This window comes from Trachurus trachurus (genome assembly GCF_905171665.1).
Source record: "Trachurus trachurus genome assembly, chromosome: 21".
NCBI classification, from domain to species: Eukaryota; Metazoa; Chordata; class Actinopteri; order Carangiformes; family Carangidae; genus Trachurus; species Trachurus trachurus.
In genome coordinates, this window is record NC_139899.1 from 9,276,631 (window position 1) to 9,296,474 (window position 19,844).

General features: G+C 43.8%; 1 protein-coding gene across 4 annotated transcripts in view; it reads left to right on the plus strand.

Annotated features, from left to right (window-relative positions):
• The window catches only part of myo1b (myosin IB), a 59,770-nt gene that overhangs the window by 30,428 nt on the left and 9,498 nt on the right, over positions 1–19,844 (plus strand). For 3 of the 4 annotated variants that reach the window (XM_083997307.1, XM_083997309.1, XM_083997308.1), the window contains 18 exons: positions 247–351; positions 1,848–1,894; positions 3,580–3,643; positions 6,014–6,112; positions 7,236–7,339; positions 8,651–8,798; positions 9,792–9,910; positions 10,429–10,515; positions 10,640–10,705; positions 13,383–13,487; positions 15,151–15,213; positions 15,368–15,568; positions 15,721–15,947; positions 16,410–16,610; positions 17,599–17,692; positions 18,739–18,888; positions 18,998–19,066; positions 19,185–19,271. In XM_083997307.1, coding sequence (XP_083853433.1) covers positions 247–351; positions 1,848–1,894; positions 3,580–3,643; positions 6,014–6,112; positions 7,236–7,339; positions 8,651–8,798; positions 9,792–9,910; positions 10,429–10,515; positions 10,640–10,705; positions 13,383–13,487; positions 15,151–15,213; positions 15,368–15,568; positions 15,721–15,947; positions 16,410–16,610; positions 17,599–17,692; positions 18,739–18,888; positions 18,998–19,066; positions 19,185–19,271 — 2,036 coding nt within the window. Of the gene's footprint in view, positions 1–246; positions 352–1,847; positions 1,895–3,579; positions 3,644–6,013; positions 6,113–7,235; positions 7,340–8,650; positions 8,799–9,791; positions 9,911–10,428; positions 10,516–10,639; positions 10,706–13,382; positions 13,488–15,150; positions 15,214–15,367; positions 15,569–15,720; positions 15,948–16,409; positions 16,611–17,598; positions 17,693–18,738; positions 18,889–18,997; positions 19,067–19,184; positions 19,272–19,660; positions 19,748–19,844 lie in introns of all 4 variants that reach the window. The other variant, XM_083997310.1, reaches the window with a different exon arrangement.

Sequence of the window (19,844 nt, forward strand, 5' to 3'; positions counted from 1 at the left end):
ATAAGCTGATGCAACAACGGCCATCAAATTAAACAGAAGTGTTTCTCTATTGTGGAGGCTGTGTTGCCCCAGACTGGTGAATGCTCACACCCTGTCTACATGAGTGTCAAGGGGGATGATGTAAGGGGGGATTTTTTTGTGGGGAATGGCGAGAAGGATGGGCAACGACACACTTGCTCCTCAGTCATGTCTAGAAAAAAAGTTTGACCGTATGTGCGTTTGTGTGTTTGTGTTTGTGTGTTCCAGAGGCCAGCAAGCTGGTGATGTCATATGTGGCAGCGGTGTGTGGGAAGGGCCAGGAGGTGAATAAGGTCAAGGAACAGCTGCTGCAGTCCAACCCCGTGCTGGAGGGTGAGTGAAGCGCCGAGCACACTGAAGCTCTGGCATCAAGACGGAGGGCGCTGCATCCTCTGAAGTTCACACTTTGAGGCTGAATCTGTGTTTACATGTTAACTGAATTGTTCAAACGGCAGCTATATAAAGCAGTTTTTTTTCCAGTTTTATTATTATCTTTAATACTTTTGCTTGGTTTCTGAAGATGCAATGACTAAAAAAACTACTTTCAATCACTGTGAAACTGCTGATAATTAGCTGCACGGCACGGCTCTGCACAACAACACTTTAAGATAGAGCACACTGTCACTGTTGCAGACAAGAAACTGATAAGCAAAAAAGGAAAAAAAAAAGACTGTAGGGGTTCTAAATACTCTGTAAAACACGCTTTATTTTCTTTGCTAACTCCCTTCGCGCACACACACACACACACGCTGTGTCTCATTCCCACATCTCTCTGCTGGCACGGGAACAGCTGTATTTTAATTGGGGGCAGTGGGCAGGAAATGCCCATGAGTGATGAAGCTGTATGCCCCAGTTCAGTTCACTGTAGAAACCCTGCACATCTGCAAGAGTTTAACTCTTGCCGATCTAATTGCCCTATTGCAGGAAAAAAAAGAGGGAGAGGGGAACACCGTTATCCTGCTACACACACTCACACATACACACACACAGTGTATCTGTGTCATGCTTGCTCTCTGCGACTCTCCGCTTCGCTTTCTTTCGCAATTGGTTTCATTCTTTTTCACCCTCTATTTCTTTTCATTCCTTGCTCTGATTCTTCTTCTCGCCTCTTTGCTTTTTATCTCTCTGGCTCTCTTTATACTGCGTGTCCTTGCCCTCCAGCTGCCGTCGAGCCGGACCAACAGCCCACACATTCACATAAACCGTAGACTTAAACACACATTAATCAGCTGTTATCAGTAATTAAGCAGTCAGGCTAATAGTGCTGTGTTGCATGACACATTAATAGCACTTTAATGTACAAATGTGGTTAGAAGCAATTGAAAAGTACCCAAGACTGGATAATACCGCTCTAAAAGGCTCTCTTATGCACATAACACAAGTCTCAGTGCACATGTGCTTCTGAGCCATTTACCCTGGTGCACACACACAAAAAAAATGCATACCCCACAAGACTGTGTTTGAGCACCAACGTTTGTTTATTGTTTATCTATAAGCAGGGACACATATTGAAGCACTTTGATGTGAATGTGGCGTGACAGCAAGGTTTAGCCTCTTCCTAAGCCTGGAAAGCCCTGGTGCTTTGCTTAATCCATACAGAATTATGGGGCTTCATCAGTGCAAATGGCTTTGACATCCAGCCCCCTTTATGATTGACAGCTAGCTGGAGAGAGGGCACAATGTTAAGGATCATCAATAACGGCTGGAATATCTGGAGACAGGCCTTTGGTCCGAGTCTAATGTGTTGGCTAAACTTTATATTGGATGGATTAGCAGAGATGATGCATTGTTTGCAGTGTGTTTGACTCATGATTTTCCTCCTGTCTCAGCCTTTGGGAATGCCAAAACAGTGAGGAACGATAACTCATCCAGATTCGTAAGTATCCCCTACAGACACAATAAATGCCACTGCCACTATTTGATTGATTTGCCGATTAAAGTGCACGGTTGTAATGATTTCTTCTTGTCATTTCTATATATTTCTCATCCATGCCCCCTGCATCAGTTTGTCTGAGCAGAATGACCTCCTTTTTCTTTCTTTTCGTTAATTGAGCTGTAGTATTCACTCAGTCGCTTTGTGTTAGCCCTTGTAACTTCATGATGGTTGAAGCAAAAGTCTGAACCTGTTAGTTTAAAGCTCTCAAGATCCCAAGGCTGATGTTTCCTGTATACACATGCCCTTGGTAAATGATGCATATTAATGTGTGTGCCAGCCCTGTCAGTGGCTCCAGCAGGCCATGGACACTTCATATGCTAAACGCCATGTGGAAATGCTTTTGACAAAACCTCTGACCTTCACGCCTGTTCATCAACACAGTGATTATAAGATAAATCTCAGTTCTGTTTGGCCCCTTCATCCTTCGTTCACATAAAATTTTATATTTCTACATTCAGTTACGGTAATTTATCAGTTTTTCTAATCTGAGGTTTGGGAATGAGGACGCTGAAAGGAATCAAATGTTAATCTCTATGGTAGACAGAGACACGGTCACAGGAATTATTCAGCGTCCACGTCACTGTTTGTAAAGACAGACACAAATCCCGAAAACTAGTAATTTCCAGGCAGTGGCATTATGAAAAGATTTTCACAAGAGAACATGCTCATGCTTTTTGGCCCGGCGTTTTCAAAGGGGCGGCCTCTTTCAGTTTCAGCCCTTATTTCATGTCGTTACATCAGATCAGCGTCTTGTGTTCATGTTAAGTTCTTTTCACAGAAATGCTTATCTTCCTGTGAATTCTTCAACAAGTGAGTCACTTTATATGACGGTTTCCAGTATATCCGTGGTGTTATGCCATAAGCCTTTTTTTTTTCTTTAACACTATCATGGAAACTGGTTATTCCAGCCAGTAGCAGCTAACAGGCTAGCTGCCAATGTACTTTTTCTGTCCCAATTTTAGACTTCCCACTACTGTATATCCGATCTTCTACCTACATTGGTACATCCAAACACACGTCAGTTCTTGGACTGGCAGTTTTTACAGGGAGTATTATAAAGGATTATGCCCCTGATCTGTTTATATTTAGGTAACCTTGGCACAAACCTCTAGTCAAGGACCTCACCAGATACCAGTTCATCGGAGCTCCATCGGTTTATCGGGAAACTATGAATCAAACTGTCGCCTCATTTTGCTGAGTGCAGCAGGCTTATTGAGTCTAGCTGGAGCCCACTCACCAGTTGAGCTTGGCCTCTTCTGAGGACCTGCCTGCTATTAATACATCAGAGGAGGAAAAAAAATCAAACACACAAGACTCTCTGTTTTAACCTCCAAGTTTCAGACAGAAGGAGGAGAGGGGGCCTGAGATGGTTTATTTTAGGCCTCCAGTAGAAAGGAATTGGCAGCGTGGGGGCTTTCCCTCCGCAGAGGCCAGTTTTTCATAGCGGCCCTGTTTATGATTGGCAGCTGGGGCAATAGTTTTAACATGAATGGATGCGTGCAGAGGTCCTAGGTGTGAGTTGAGCGGAATTCATGAGCTGGGTTTGAGAACCAGTTCATTGTAATGTAAAAAAAAAAAAGAGTTATAAGTATGTTTAGTAGTAACTTCTGTGTTCTGATCCACAGGGAAAGTACATGGACATTGAGTTTGACTTTAAAGGAGATCCTCTGGGTGGAGTCATCAGCAACTGTGAGTAGTATTGAAATGAAAGCGCCCCTTCAGATAAAAAGTCAATAAATAAATGTTTATAGAGGGGTAATCATATTATTCAAATGTCTTCTTCCTCTTGATCTGTCCCTCATCAACCCATTCTCCCAGCAACGCAGTTAACTATTAATCATCACAGTGTCAAAGTCTCCCAGTGTGAGGGTGTCGCATATAAGTAGACTTGGAGAATACACTCGCACCACAATCCATACTGTAACATACGCTATTCTACGCGGGTTAGTCATCGCAATTTAGCTGAGTGGATGTGCGAGAAGCTTAATGCACTTTGAATGTCAATATATTTTTCATTATCTCACCAGGCTCTCTTTGAATGAGGTGTCAGGCTTATTTTACTTATGTAGCCTAGAATTTTAAAATGCAATTTTAGCCTTAAAGGACAATCTGCACAGTAAAGGTCAGGACACCTCTGTCCCCAGAGCCTTGATTCAGCCTTGTTTCTTAAAATATACAGCAGCCCTTAAAGAAAAACCAAAGACCAGAGACCCCTTCTCCAGAGTGGGGCTTTAGGAAAATGTGTATCAGTATCAGTTTTGATTACACTGCAGATATAAAACCTGTTCACATGTACATGCACTGAGCTCAGTTTTCTTTTCCCTCAGCTGTTTATTTCAGCTGTTTCAGCTGTTGAAATTTTCAATTTAATGAGTCACAGTTGCACATTTTTGGAAAGCCTGTAAAAAAACAATTTTTGCTGAATTGAAACAAATCTCAGATCCTCGCGCCCAACAAAAGACACCTCTCCGCATGCCGACCTTCTCTCTTTTGCTCTCTTTTCTTGTTTTGGTTTGATCTTGCCTCCGTTCACATTGTTTTGTCTGCGCTGGCTTCCCAGCCAGAGGTCACAGAAACAAAGGGAGGAGGTGATGGCCAAAGATACAAATGAAACCTCTGTCTCGTTGGCCCGAGTCAGTCCAACACAAGGGACCGTCTGTGAAGACGAACCAGCGACATGTGACTGCTTCAGACAGAGCTGGCTGACGGGCGAGACAGATGGATGAGGATGTTCTTGTGGGCAGGCCGGGAAGCTCATTATTCTCTCCTCAATGTACATCCTTGGAGCGCTGGGACTCCTACAGAGCATAGATAGCTGTGAAGCCGATTCTCAGTAGCTCCGGTTAGTTAAAGAGTGCAAAGACATTTTTTCTTTTTTTTTTGTGGCCACACAGCTGAAACCTTTAAGTCAGAGCCTAACAGGATATTGTCCCCACACTGACACTTTTATGTGTGTTTGTTTATCTGAAGCAGAGAGAGCAGAGCAGGCAATAAACGCTGTTCCGGATGAAAATGGAATCTGCGGCCTTTAAAAGCAAACGCAGTTTGACTGAATGACTTGGCAGGACACCGAATTTAAGGTCACCTCAGTCTGCTTATGATGCAAATAATCCGAGCCTCAACATTGATTTATTTCTTGTGTTTATGACAGAATGGTGTCAAAAAACTATCTACAAAAATGGGATTAAGGAAGTGGCTCCTCAGTGGTGTTGCTCCTGCCTTCCCTGTGTCTTTGATCACAGCTCCATATTCCTGCTGCCAGCCACTCAGTCATGGATGTTGTATTATTGATGCGCTTGCTCTTATAGAGCCACTTATGTGATTCATGGCTAGTGGGTGTCACAGATTCACATTAAGCCTGATCCACTGCTCACTCCTGACAGCCCCAGGTCTCTGTGTAGAGCTCTCCAGTTAGATGCTTGGTGCAGCACTTCTGTCCTCTCAGCACCCACCAACTGGTGAGTCAGAGTTTGTGAAGATTGACAGCTGACTGGGAAAAAAAAACAGCTTACAATTAAAAAGGAACTTTATGTGGATTTTTTATTTTTTTTTCAGTGCAAACTAAACTCTGAAATAGAGGTTTTCTAACCAGATGAATTGGGTGGTATTATCTGCCAGGCTGGCAGTGAAGAGGATCTCAAATAGCCTCGGATGCCACTGGGCTCCGCGTTTGGTCTTTAATTAAATCATACTGGGCCTAATGCGGTGAGTGGATGATGGGTCCCCTTTTAATCAGGTACTGTTGCACTTGGTTAGGAGCCCAGGAGAAAGGGCTGACGCTCCATATCCTTGTGTGGTTTCTTTCTCCATGCGCTTCCTGTAGTGTTTATACACACAACATTGGCCCGGTCACCTTGGCAACTCAAACACATCATTTGAAGTAAAAAAGCCCATTTGAGCTGTGTATAGATGCAGCCCGGGCATCCTCGCTACTTACAGGTCAGAGCCGTATTTACCGCAAACCATTGCAGAAACATTTCCTCCGAAGACTGTTGTCAGGAAGTGACATTTTGTCATTGTGTGTCATTGTTTCCTTTCGTTGTCCTCTTACACTTTTAGACCTGCTGGAGAAGTCACGAGTGGTGAAGCAGCCAAGAGGAGAGAGGAACTTCCACGTCTTTTATCAGCTCTTGTCTGGAGCCTCTGACGACACGCTCAGTAAGTCATAAAAAAACACTGGAACCGGGAGCCGAATGGAAGCATCGGTGTATTTTTAGGCCGCGTGCATCTCCGATGAAGGACTCGCAGATTAAAGGGCTCGTTGATCTGAAAGAAATGGCAGTAATAATGGGCAACTGAAATTCTCCCCCTTCTTATCAGCTCACAACCACAAAACTGGGGTTGTAATATATTTAGCCTGTTTGCCTAGAATAATTTCTGGCCTGTGAACATACACATCTCTGCCTCACAGGAAGCGATGAATCAAACTTCACAGCAGCTAGCGAGCAGTCTTGTCCAAGGGAAACTAGACTCACTGTTATTGGATGTTCTGCCACATTGTCTTGATTTAATCATCATACACCAGACTGGGATGGTTTACATAATCACGGAGCCACCAGCACAGCAGTCCTTCGACTAAAATTCAATGTAAAGCATTTTTTTCAGCAGGACTGCAGCTGCACGAACACATGGCCAATACATTAATGACCCAGTCTTCCTGCCTAACAAACACTACAGAGAACAAAGGGAGGGCCGTGAAACCTGTTCCTTCTATTTGCTTTTCCGTGGGCAGAGGGTATTGTTTTATGTCCTGAACACGGGAGAACAGTGTAATGGTCATTGACTCTAGAGCGCACACATCAGAGGAGGCTTGATTTAGCCGTAGTTAATGCGAAAACTAATGAAACCTGACACATGCACCCATGAGAGGTATAGATTTCTTTGCTACTAGATAGAAGGGCTTTTAAAGAGGGCTATTTGATCCTCCAGAGTAATGTTCACAGCAGTTACCTCAATGTGTACACGCACTGTGTACAAGTTGTGTTTGCTGCAACAACAGCCCGCAGGTCGGACAAAAAGGCTTCGAGGCACAGGAGCGACCAATTTGAATTTTTGCACCATCAAGTGATTTTTTTTTTTTATTAGAAGGCGACACAGTTTGTAACCATAATTATACAATTGTGTGCGAGTTATTTTTAATCAGGTGCTTTCCAGGTGTGTGTGTAGGTGTGTGGGTGTGTAACTTCCATTTTATGTAAATGAGGCCTCATTTATCTTGAGCCAAACTGCTTCCAACAGACAAAAATTTAAATAGCAGCCACGTGGTTTTTGTGTGTCACAGAGAAGCTGAAGCTGCACCGGGACTTCAGCAAGTACAACTACCTGAGCCTGGACTCAGCCATGGTCACTGGGCTGGACGACGCAGCCAACTTCAGGACTGTCAGAGTGAGTGGCACACACACACACACACATAACAGTATTTGTCTTGTATTACACTTTTATCCAATTTAGACATAATCCCAGTTGACCTTTTAAAAGGTGAGCCCAAACACCACAGGGGGGAAATAATCCCACTTTTCCAAAGAAGTCCTGATTACAAGACTCCAGATAAACAAGAAAACACCTGCATCCCACGCAGCATCACACTGTGCAGCGGTGTTCAGCCCTGACTCTTCATGTTGCGTCATGCCGAGCTAATCTAAACCCTGTACAGAGGGTAGAGGCCGTCTGACTTCTCCTTATCACCTGGACATAGCAAACCAACAGAGTATAGATAGGGTCATAAAAGTCAACCCCCCTCAGATTATGAATAAACGCTCCGCACCAGCTCCTCTCCCCTCCCACCTGTTACACTGAACTTTGAACTGAACCTGAACTTGAAAGGGAGCGAAAACCTGAACCAGCCAGGTTTGTATCGACCAGCACGGGCAAATCCACGTGTTCAGCCTGTAACAGTCACAGTCCAAGCAGAAATATGTGAATATGTTCCTACACATGCAGGATCTTGCCTGCGTGTGTGCAGCGCCACCACTTCTCGTCCTTTTTACTGACGGTGGCACATCGGATGTTGTGTCTGTCAGGGACTGTTTCTACTCCACTCCATTGTTATCGGTCATGCCGCAGCATGCTCCGCTCCAGCCCTTTTCATTCTGTTCTGTCACATTATGCCGTGTTTGTTTCACATCCTGCTTCACGTTGGCCCCCTCGCATTGAGTTTTCACTGTATTTCCCCCCGCACAGCTGCATTTCACCACCGGAAATACAAGAGCACATTCCCAATAAACAGTGTGTCCCTCCACGTGGCCCTCACTGTTTTTTACTTCAATCATAAAACATTCCTGTTTGAGGGACTGGGATTTAATGAAAAACATGAAATATTCAACTGTTTAAAATCAGCTTTTTTCTGAAGGTTGGTTCTGAAGGTGTCTGTGCTTTTCTTCTCTATGATTTAAAGAGAGTTAAGAATCAAAGAATTGAAGGTTGAAAACACATAGTTATCATCTCATCTCTCATTGGATCTTCTCTGTTCCGCTTTTGTATGTGATGTGTAAAAGAAGAGGGTTTGCAGAAGACATTTGTGTATAACCTCATTCATCATGTGAACACCAGTTACAGTGCTGACAGTCTGCAACAACAACATTTCAGTCTTACTTAACTGGTCACAGACACAGTTCCATTGCACTGCCTTTATAGTTTAGTTTCCATTTGCTACTGTGTCCAGCTAATTTCTTTTTTTCATCTGCTGGTCCTCCCCAGAATGCCATGCAGATCGTGGGCTTCATGGAGGATGAGGTGCAGTCGGTGCTGGAGCTGGTGGCCGCCGTGCTGAAGCTCGGCAACATCGAGTTCAAGCCGGAGTCGCGCTGTAACGGGACGGACGAGAGTCGCATCAAAGACAAAAACGGTGGGTTAGGAGAAAACACAGGAGGCATTCATTCATTTGAATGATTCTGATTGATGTGCTGAACACCCAGGTGCTTTAGTTCTGATTAGATAAATATCAGACAAGCTGAATTATTGTTTTCATGTTTTCATTGTATTTTTATGCTGAGCATTTCATAGTTAGGATTTTTCACACAACTTTTCTGCCCAACAACTACTGTACTGTATCCAGTTGACCATGATGTTGAACCACTGCCCCCTGTTGGCAGCTGCACTCTCCTCTGTAGTCTTCCTCAGCAAATATTTGTGTTTTATAATTTGCATAACAAGACCTCTGTGTTTGTGTTTGTGTGTGTGTATGTGTGTGTATGTACGTTATAACCCCACAGCTGTTTTCTTTAGCCAAATATTAAATTTACATATTTTCCTCCATGACGGTGGCATGATCCGTCTGACTGGCAAGAAAATGATATCATTTCTCCCATATGAATCACAGACCATACTGCAGCATGATTGCTCATACAGTATGTGACATTTGAGCAGTCCTCCAGCTCTGTCAGTGTGATTACTGTATCATCAGAGGCATATATATTTAAACTGTGGAAAAAAAGGGATGGCTAATGTTTTCACATAGCTCTAGAAATCCTCCTATTCCCTTAAATGAGTTGAGATAAAACAGAAACAGGGGAAAAAAAGAGAAAGGTTTGAGAACGTGTGATGTTTGTTGTAGCTACACCAAACCATCCCTCACTCTAATTCTCCACTGAAGCAGGTTAGCAAATTACAGGGAAAGAATAGGTGGTTATTTAAATTTTCAAATTGCGTCTGAGCATGAACGTCTCTAAGGAAGAAGTTGCTGACAAATAAGACGACATCCTTTATCTTCGCCACCTACTTGAACAAAGGATGTTTAATCAAAACAATGATCACAAGTTGAAGATTTATACGCGTTTCCCCCTGATCCTCGCAGACATTTTTGTTTATCGCCTGTAACTTTTCTTTGTTCACTCTGCAGATTTGAAGGAGATGTGTGAGCTGCTGGGGATCGAACAGTCGGTGCTGGAGAGGGCGTTCAGCTACCGCACAGTCGAGGCCAAGATGGAGAAAGTCTCCACCACCCTGAACGTGTCTCAGGTCAGAGGCAAAGTCACAATTCTGCCGTGCACCAGTTCTACCATTGCCCTACTTGTGTTGACATTAACACACACACACACACACACGCACTTACACACATACACACACATAGACACTCATTAAAAGATAAAGGGCCATTTCTTCCTCTCGACTTGCTCCACTGGCTGCCGACTCTGATCCATGTCAATGCTACATGAAGACCCCTCTATTATAGATGAGCAGTATTCCTTCTGGAAATTCAAATGTAGGTCATATTTGAGAGGTTAGTGAGTTCACTCAGACTGTTTGTATGACATGGATTCACCAAACTCTGGGTCTATGTGTCCAAAAACCAGAAGCAAACTGGTTCAGAGAATTAACCTGACCTCAGAATAATAATATAAGTGTTAGCTCTTAGGATTTTATCTAAATGTCTGACATATTGCATCTGCAGAGATACAGAGAAAGCGTGTTGATGTGTTTTTCTGTTGATTGCTTCATTGTCACTTCATTGCCAATAATGTGTTATTTGTTAACAGGCCTACTACGCCAGAGATGCCCTCGCCAAAAATCTCTACAGTCGTCTGTTTAGCTGGCTAGTAACCAGGATCAACGAAAGCATTAAAGTAAGTAATGCAGTCGATACATTTCATTGATTTCATTGGATTGAATCAGTTATTTAGCTTAAATTTTTCTCGGCACTTCCACGATAATGCTCATATTGACAATTGTTGTTGTTAACCCCCGCAGGCCCAGGCTAAAACTCGGCACAAGGTCATGGGCGTGCTGGACATCTATGGCTTTGAGATATTTGAGGTAAGACAAACGGCAGATTAAAGCCACTCGTCTTGTTCTGATAAGCTGCAAGGACAGAATCTGGCCACACAAGCATTTTTATTGCATTTAAAAAAGGATTTTGCCCCGGGGCTGTTTGCGTGCGTGTTTTGGTACCTGTGAGCAGCTTATCAACAGTAACTGAGGGGTTGATAAAACAACTTTCAGATCAGATTAGTTGAGCTTTATTGCTCCCGGGGTTTGGGGGTGGGGTGGGTGGGGGGGTGAAACGTTTTTTGTGGCGAGGTGATTTCAGCACTGAAATCAGCATTTCACAGCAGAGGGGCGGCCACAGCTCAGCACACAGGAAAACACACATCCTCCATGCATCACATACATGTAACAGTTACGCTTTTTACACTGTAAGCAATTATCCTCAGTATCACTGCACATATTTAAGCATGTGTGCATGCAAGTCAGAGTGAGACAGTCGGAGTGCTCTAAAAGAAGCATAAATGTTCCTTGCCTTGTTGCCTGATGCCCTCAGTCCCCTCCATCCCCCACCCCCCATTTGCTCATGTCTTTTTCATATCCCTGCCTGTTCATCCCACTCACTCTCCAGTCCTTCCTCTCCTCTGACTGTTTGTGTTGTGTCTGGGTCACCAGGATGGAGTAAGTAACACCTGCACCGGCCTGTTTGCTGTGCCAGTGAGCATGCTGTGATCTAGACTTCACTCGACTTAATTCAGCTCCTCGTTAAAGATAATTTAGCGCTCCCGGTGTGCAGCATCGCCACACGGCTGAAAAGGACGCTTATTCAAGAGGCCTTTGTATCATTTGAGTCACGACATGCGACAGTTTCCGTGTTTATTTAGAACACCTAGGTGAAATTGAGACGTCTAGTTCAACAGCCCTGCAATAAATCCTCCGTGTTCTTAACACTCTTGCTTCGGTGATCATTTTGGAGGCGGCAGTTTGCCGTCCTGTTGAGTTGTGTTATTTCGAGAGGTTCTTAAACAACAGCCTTGTGATAAAAAGGTGACAAAGTAGCCTGGCACATCCTGTAACTGATGTGCGACAACAACATATAATTTTTACACTTTTTTCCAATGAGTTCAACAGTTTATAGAGTGGCAGTAAGTGAGATGTAAAAGTTATCGTCTTGCTCCCTGTAAAAGTAAACTAACTGTAGCTGTAGCAAACATGGTAAACTATTCCTTCAACACTAGATTAATGTTTTCTACAGGCAATTTAAATAACCTAATTATACAAAGAAGATCACAGTTGCCAGATTATTAATAGAATATAGATGCATGGCAACAGCACGATATTAAATGTCTACCTTAATGGATGGGGAAGGTTTAGCATTAAGAATAATTAGAAATGCCAATAAGAATTAAGTAAAAGATGATAAACATTCATGGTCACTATCGATCCCTGGAAATGAAGTTGTTTTTTATTATAATATGAAATCCTGAATCCTAGGGCTTTTCGAAAACACCTCTGATAAATGAGCCCATTGACTTCAAACCTAGTTTTATGGCGGTTTTCTTCCTCCTCCTGCTGTAAACTGCTTGTTATATAACATCAGAGTTACAGCAGAAATATTTTAGGGTTACAATGCTAGTCTGTCATATTTCAGCCTGGTGTCTGCTGCCACTTGGGTGTAAATTTGCAAGTGTGTGCGTGTGAAAGCGAGAGAGGGAGAGAGAGTGTGTGAATGTGTTGGTTGGTGTGTGTGTGTGTTTGTTTGGGGTGTGGATGACCTTTTGGTTTCTCAGTAAAAGGAAATGGAAAGGAAATATTAACATTAATAACTGAGTCCTAGTGGCCACGTGTCCCATTTCCTGGTCACAGAGAAACCTTGCTGTGCTCTACTAAACATTAAACATGCTGCTCTAACCCCTGCTGTGTCTTTAGAGAATCAGTTTTGACCTAACCCAACTTACAACAAAACCATCCGCCCACTAACATGACTTATACGCTCAATGGTCATAATTGACAGCAAGTCCAAATGGTTAACGCTCCATCAATGTTTAATAAGGTCTGTGACAATTTACAGGAACTATTTCCTGATTAGCAGTTATCATCAAGCGCAATATTAAGTGTTATCAGCTGTTTACTGCCCAGATTGATTCAATGTTTGATGCTTGCCAAAGTGATGAGGTTGTACATCAAAGAGCTGCAGGTTATACTTTGTTCCAGCTGATGTCTGCTGATAATTTATCGTATGTGGAGCTCTTTAAACTTCAGAGCCCCACAGCTCCAAAATAAAGATGTGTGAATTTGCAGGCAAGGTTTATTGTAAGGAAACTTTTATTTCTACTAATCTAGATACTGACAACCTCAAAAAGCAAAATGTGTCTAAACATAGTATAAGCTCTCCTCATTAGTACATGTTTGCACAACCATTGGCTTTAAAAAGCAAAACAATTAATTATTATACCATTGGTGACTGTGAGTTTATATATGTTTTGAGATATGACACAATGTTGCAGGAAAAAAAAGTATTTTTTGAGCTGAGCAATAAAAAAAAATCAGCATATTGCTTATCCTAGTGTTTCATAACATAGTAGAAACCAACAAACTTGACATGTTTTTTTTTTGTTTAGTTTTTTTACATTAAAACAATCCGACGATGAGTTCAGGCAGCCTCAGAATTGAACATGTTAATTAACAGCAGGAACTAATTATCTCTCACACGTTGCGGCTCTCACAGGACAACAGCTTCGAGCAGTTCATCATCAACTACTGCAACGAGAAGCTGCAGCAGATCTTCATCGAGCTGACCCTGCGCGAGGAGCAGGAAGAATATGTCAGAGAGGTAAGTTTGTACACACACACATACACACACACACACACAAGCGCACGCTGGGGAGTGGACACATGGATAAATGACCCGTCAAGCCCAGCCTGTAGCCCCTGGTAGCACTCCCTCACCTGCGGCCGTACATCTACATCGTTCAACATGTCAGCAGCCAATTTGCCGTGCTGACAGTTGATCATGGCGGCGGCCCCCGCAGCAACATCTCAACCTGGTCATGTCACTCATCCGTTGTGCCTCTTGTGCTATTTCAGCTAAATCTACATTCTTGCCCTTGACCCAAATGCATTTCCACTACATTTATGCATCGTATCCCGCCCCCGTCGTCCATCACACTCTCAGTTTATTCCCTCCCCCCCTCCGAAGAATCTCTGGGACGAATGATCCTTCGCTCCAGTGAGAGTAAACACTCCCCGTTGTGGGTCTTTAAGCTCTGTTTGTTTTCAAAGCTCTATGTATGTGAGTGCTGCAGCGGTGACCCCCCCACCCCTTCCCCCCCACTAACACCACCACCAATGATATTCCACTCCTGGCCTCTGTCCAGTATACTGCATGGGAAAATACCACAGCCCTGGAAAAATGGAGGGAGGTCCACCAATCAGGAATTTGGCCAGTCACCCATCAGTTTAAGCCACACCTCCTCTGCGCCCCCCCACCCCCCTCCCCCCTCCTCCTGCTCTGTCACATCGCTTACATCAACCGAAGCTATGTTCCCAAACCATTAGAAGCTGTGAATTAGATGTTGGCAAAAGTGGGTGTTTCAGGGGCCAGTGGCCTTTTTTGACAGTGCAAGATGGAAAATGTTTTTCTTTCCCTGTTCAGAGAGGATGTGTGCTCTGTGCTTACTCAGGCTATTAGAGGAGATGGAGACAGAGGAGGTCGTAGAGGAGCATACTGTAATATAAAACCAGCGGGGATAAATGTGACTATAAAGTCTGATATACCAACATTTAGATTTAAACTATAAACAATATAAACTGTAACTTTGCCCATTTTTTTTTGTATTTCTCTCTGAAGATATGTGTACCCATTCAGCCTAACTTCCCCTTGTAAAATATTAATTGTTGCAGTATGTGTCTAGACGTTACGTAACCTCAGCTTATAACAAAGTGAGCTATAAGGATTTAGATCAGAGTGAGAGACACACCTCAGATGAATAAAATGCTGTTCCTGTCCATTGCCTCTGTTTCAGGGAGCCGTGCTAAAAGCCACTCGCTGTGGGGGGGCTTTGTGTCATAGTCTTTTATGTAGTATACTTTTTCAATCACATTTAACAGAAATAAGAAATAAATTATTTTTATATATTTTTAAAAATCTAATCACTTTAGCTTTAGAAACCCCAGCAGTGAAAATGACAGACATCATTATAAAACCAGTACCAGAAGCTGTAGCTACATTGTGTACATACACCCAGTAGGTCTCTACTGTGAAGGCTACAGTACATATAGAGCTATAATGGAATCAACATTGATTAGGGCTGTCCCTCAGGTACTTGACTAAGTGCTCTGAGTTGTGTTGAAACACAGGCGCAAGGCACACAAGTGATATTTCATCAGCCAGCCACACACACACACACACACACACACACACAAAGACTTCTTGTCAGCCGTGCTTAACGATGGAGAAGCCGTTATGTCTCTAATCGTCATGTCTTTTGTCACAGGGCATCGAGTGGACCAACATCGAGTATTTCAACAACGCTATTATCTGTGACCTCATTGAGAATGTAAGTGAGTCTCTCTCTGCTCAGACAACACACGGGTCAATTCAGTCACACATTTCAAGCCCGACTTACTTACTGGTTTTATATTTCATTTTCTTTGCCTGATACATCTGTCCAACACTATATTTTCATGTTTTCTCACCTTAATGACTGTCAGAACCAAAACGGCATCCTGGCCATGCTGGATGAGGAGTGCCTGAGGCCCGGGACAGTCACCGACGAGACCTTCCTGGACAAACTGAACACCATCTGTGCCGAACACCAGCACTTTGAGAGCCGCCTCAGCAAGAATTCCAAGTTCCTCACCGACCACAGCCTGCCACACAGCTGCTTCCGCATCCAGCACTACGCCGGCAAGGTACCGTCTGTCGGCATGAATTAGCCCGTGGCACAGAGAACAATGAGAAATCTTCCACAGAGCAGAACGCGGGATGTGCGCCGCGGCTCTGTAAGGGGATTATAGAAAACACTGGGAAAGATGATTTATCGCGTGTCTCCCCTGTTATCAAGGTGCTGTACCGTGCCGAGGGATTTGTCGACAAGAACAACGACCTGCTATACCGAGACCTTTCACAGGCCATGTACAAGGCCAACCACAGCCTCATCAAACAGCTCTTCCCTGAGGGCAACCCCGCCAAAGTCAACCTGAAGAGACCACCGACTGCTGGGTTCCAGTTCAAAGCATCAGTGGGCACGCTGATGAGGAACCTGCAGACCAAAAACCCAAACTACATCCGGTAAGATGTCACCATTATCCGTCTGTCTTTTGTCTATTACAATATTGTTTTGCATGTTGTTTCAGTATGATGTTTTTTTGTTGAGTGTTTGGCCCAAACCAATGACTTTCTGGAAACTAATCCAGCCATCTTAGCTTTGCTTAGCTCAAGTATTAATTTTAATCTTTCGGGTATCATGTTGATTGACAGATGTAATTAATTTCTGCACTGTGGCAAGTTAATCTTGATATTGGTATCATTGTCAGTTCTGGTATCTATCACAGCTGACAAAATAGAAATCTGCAAACTGCTTCTAATGAGGAATTCATTATTGCGTTTTCGCTCTAGCGTAAAAAAAAAAAAAGTCTCCAGAAACCCCAGAACTCTGGAGATCCCATATGTTATGGCTCTGAAAAGGGTGATAGACTGACAGTCGAGCACTGGTGTACCATGTAACCACTCCCCCTCTCTCTGCCTCTAAAGGTGCATCAAGCCCAATGATAAGAAGGCGGCCCACATCTTCACCGAGTCCCTGGTTTGCCATCAGGTGCGCTACCTGGGCCTGATGGAGAACGTCCGCGTGAGGAGGGCCGGCTACGCCTTCCGCCAGCCCTACGAGCCCTGCCTGGAGCGCTACAAAATGCTCTGCAAGCGCACCTGGCCCCACTGGAGAGGGCCCGCCAGGTAACGGTTGCGTTCATTCTGAAGTGGTGACCGGTTTGTGGGGCAGGTGAGGGGACCAAAAAGTAGTCTGGCCTCGTTGCTGGGGTAGTTGCCAAAGCAAATCCCTCCCAGGTTTATGTGAGTGTGGAAAGTGTGAAACGCTCCCAGGTGTCTTTAAGTATGGGACTGAACCTCGGTGCTGCTCCCGGTGGACTGACTGTGACCAGCACTAATAGACTGGAGTTGGAGTGGTCAGCTCCCAGGTGTGACTGTGTGTGTGTGTGTGGAGCTGTGTGAATGTGAAACAGGTTACTGCTGGAGAAGGGCTCAGATGACTTTCCCCGGATAAACAAAGGCTCAAAAGGCTGGAAATAATCCACATTTCTGACCAGACTGTAATATATCTTTAAGCATAATTTAAAAGTAATCATGACACCTAGAAGGACATCTTTTTTTATGGAAATATAGTCCAGAATTATTGCCTTCATGATTTCCATCCAACTTTTTTCCGGCATATATACATATTTATTCCTTTTGTGCTATTCTTTTTAACTGCACACAAAGGGCCTCTCAGAAACCAACAGCAGCCTTGTCACATTACATACCACTCGTTCACTGAAGAACCATTCCCCCTCTGAACCGCGACATGTTGAGACATTTAACCTTATCTTTCTCCTGCGCTCTGTATCAGGGAGACTTGCATGTTTCATCCACTGTGCCGATTCCTATCAGCTCTACCATACGTCGCTATCTTGTTGTTCAGCTATCCCTCAGTGCTTTGCAGGGTTTTCTTATTTCCTCCGTCCACATTTTTTTTCTCCTCTCGATATGTTTATTTCTCCTTTTATCAGCCCCTCCCCCCTCTCTTTCTCTCAAACGTGACATCATTAATGCTACGCTATGTTGTCTTTGCCCTCTCTCGCATCCCAATCCTCTCAACGCTCAAGTGTCAAGTGAGCTTTGGGTGACTTCTCTAACCTCTCCCTCTAACTCTCCCGGCTCTTCGCAGGGAAGGAGTGGAGGTGCTCATGACCGACCTCCCCGTTCCAGCAGAAGAGTTCTCCTATGGACGCTCCAAGATCTTCATCAGGAACCCAAGAACGGTAGAGGAAACGTGTTTATAAACAGTAAAAAGTCACCCCGTATGTGTTTTTCCGGCCACTTTGACATCTGCGAGATGAAGATGCATTTGTAACGACTAAAGATTGCCTCCAGTGTACTCAGCTGCCCTGTTTTCTCACAGTAAGATGTTTGTAAAGCAGGGTGGGCTGCACTCGGAGCCCCCACTTTGGCAATTAGCATGCAACCACCACTCTGAAAACACATGGTTTCACTTAGCCGTCCATCTAACATGGGAAATGAGCGTCTTTACTCGGCACTCGCAGGCTTTTCAGCTGCTCGAGCCCATAGCGTTTGAATGGACATTCTCCCCACCCTACAAAAGACCAATACAAACAAAAGCTTAGAAAAACATGAGCTCATTCTGATGGAATTCCCCCCCCCCCCCCCCCACTATAATCACTTTTTCTATCTGATCAACAACTTATCTCTGTCATATATCTGCAGCTGTGAAATCAATTGTATTCAGTCTAGTTTAGCAGATTGTGATCCAGGTTTCCAGACAATATTTCTCTTGGTTTTTAATCCAACATAGCCACGCCTCAAGATTAATTGTAACCAAGGTTTCGGAGAAATCGCTGAGCAACATATGACTTCACTAGACGTCATTTTGAGTGTGCAAGCTTGAGAGAAAGATTAGATGTTACTAAAAAAATTGAGAATTTTTTTATTATGTGTAATATCAAAAATCCTGGTTTATAGAAGGAAAATAAAATGCTCTCACACCCATATAAGCTGATTCACAGTAGTCACTTTTTTTATTGTTTTATTCTAAGGCCAAGGTGTACAGGGTTATTCTTCCTTACTCCTCTTTACCTGTGGAGGGACTAAACTTTACACTTGATATCACAGAATTTGCTCAGATAAAAAAAACAAAAAACATGAATTATTGATCTAATCGTGTTTTCTCAAACTAAATTTGACCTTGGTACCTGTGCACTTCCAATACCAGCAATCGCACTGTGTGTTTAAAGGTGCTCTGTCTTGTTGGCTTGTGGTTGTTAATTCTCCTCTCTCTCTCTCCCTGTAGCTCTTCTTCTTGGAGGAGAGGAGGAGGCAATGCCTGCAAGACCTGGCCACACTCATTCAGAAGATCTACCGTGGATGGAAGTGCCGCAGTCAGTTCCTGCTGCTGAAGAAGAGTCAGATAGTGGTGGCAGCGTGGTACCGCCGATACGCAGTGAGTCTATAATTGAGGAAAACACACTCGAAATCACAATTAAAAAGATAGATAGATAAATAAATATAATATTTGGCCAATCTAATCTCTTTCCTTTTCCATATCACAGCAACAAAAGAAGTACCAGAGGATCAAGAGCGCCACCACTGTGGTGCAGTCCTACACCAGAGGATGGCAGGTGTGCACCGTCCCGTGAATTCACTCTGTTCAGAATGAAATGAGGTTTCTGTCATGAAGTCATGAGAGAAAACAACACTAAACGCTCTGCTTGCTTGTTATTCTGTTATTCCAACCAGGCCCGCAAACTGCTGAGAGAGCTGAAATATCAAAAGAGATGTGAGGAGGCAGTGACCACCATTTCAGCCTACTGGCACGGCACCCAGGTACTGATGCATTGATGTGCTCAGGGATATCAAAGAGCAAGGTGTTTGCCTCAATGAAGCATCAGCTCGGCTTTGATGCACATGTTTTATTGGTGTTGAAAAATCCCACTCTTGCCTTAAACACTTGTTTTTTTCCCGTTGCGAGCAGCGTTCCCATCCAATGCCCCCAGTTATTACCAAGAAGTCTGTTTTAACAAATCTCTCCTTGATATTATTGCTGCTGCAATCCTGCTTCTCTCACTGATCACACAACTGCAACTTCTCTTTTTTTTCTCCCCCCCGATCCTCTTTCACTGCCCTCTCTTTTCCTTTTTTTATTTCTTTTTTCTTTTTTTCCCCCTCCTCACATCCTCAACCTGTCTTATCTAACGCCCACCACAACCCACCAGGCTCGGATGGAGCTGAGACGTCTAAAACAAGAAGCGCGGAATAAACACGCTGTGACAGTAATTTGGGCATACTGGCAGGGAACCAAGGTATTTCAACCCAGCTGTAGTGTGTCACTGTCCCAGCTGTCTTGTCCTCCCCGTTCACCACATCCCGTCCCGTCCCGTCCCGTTCGATTTTCACTGT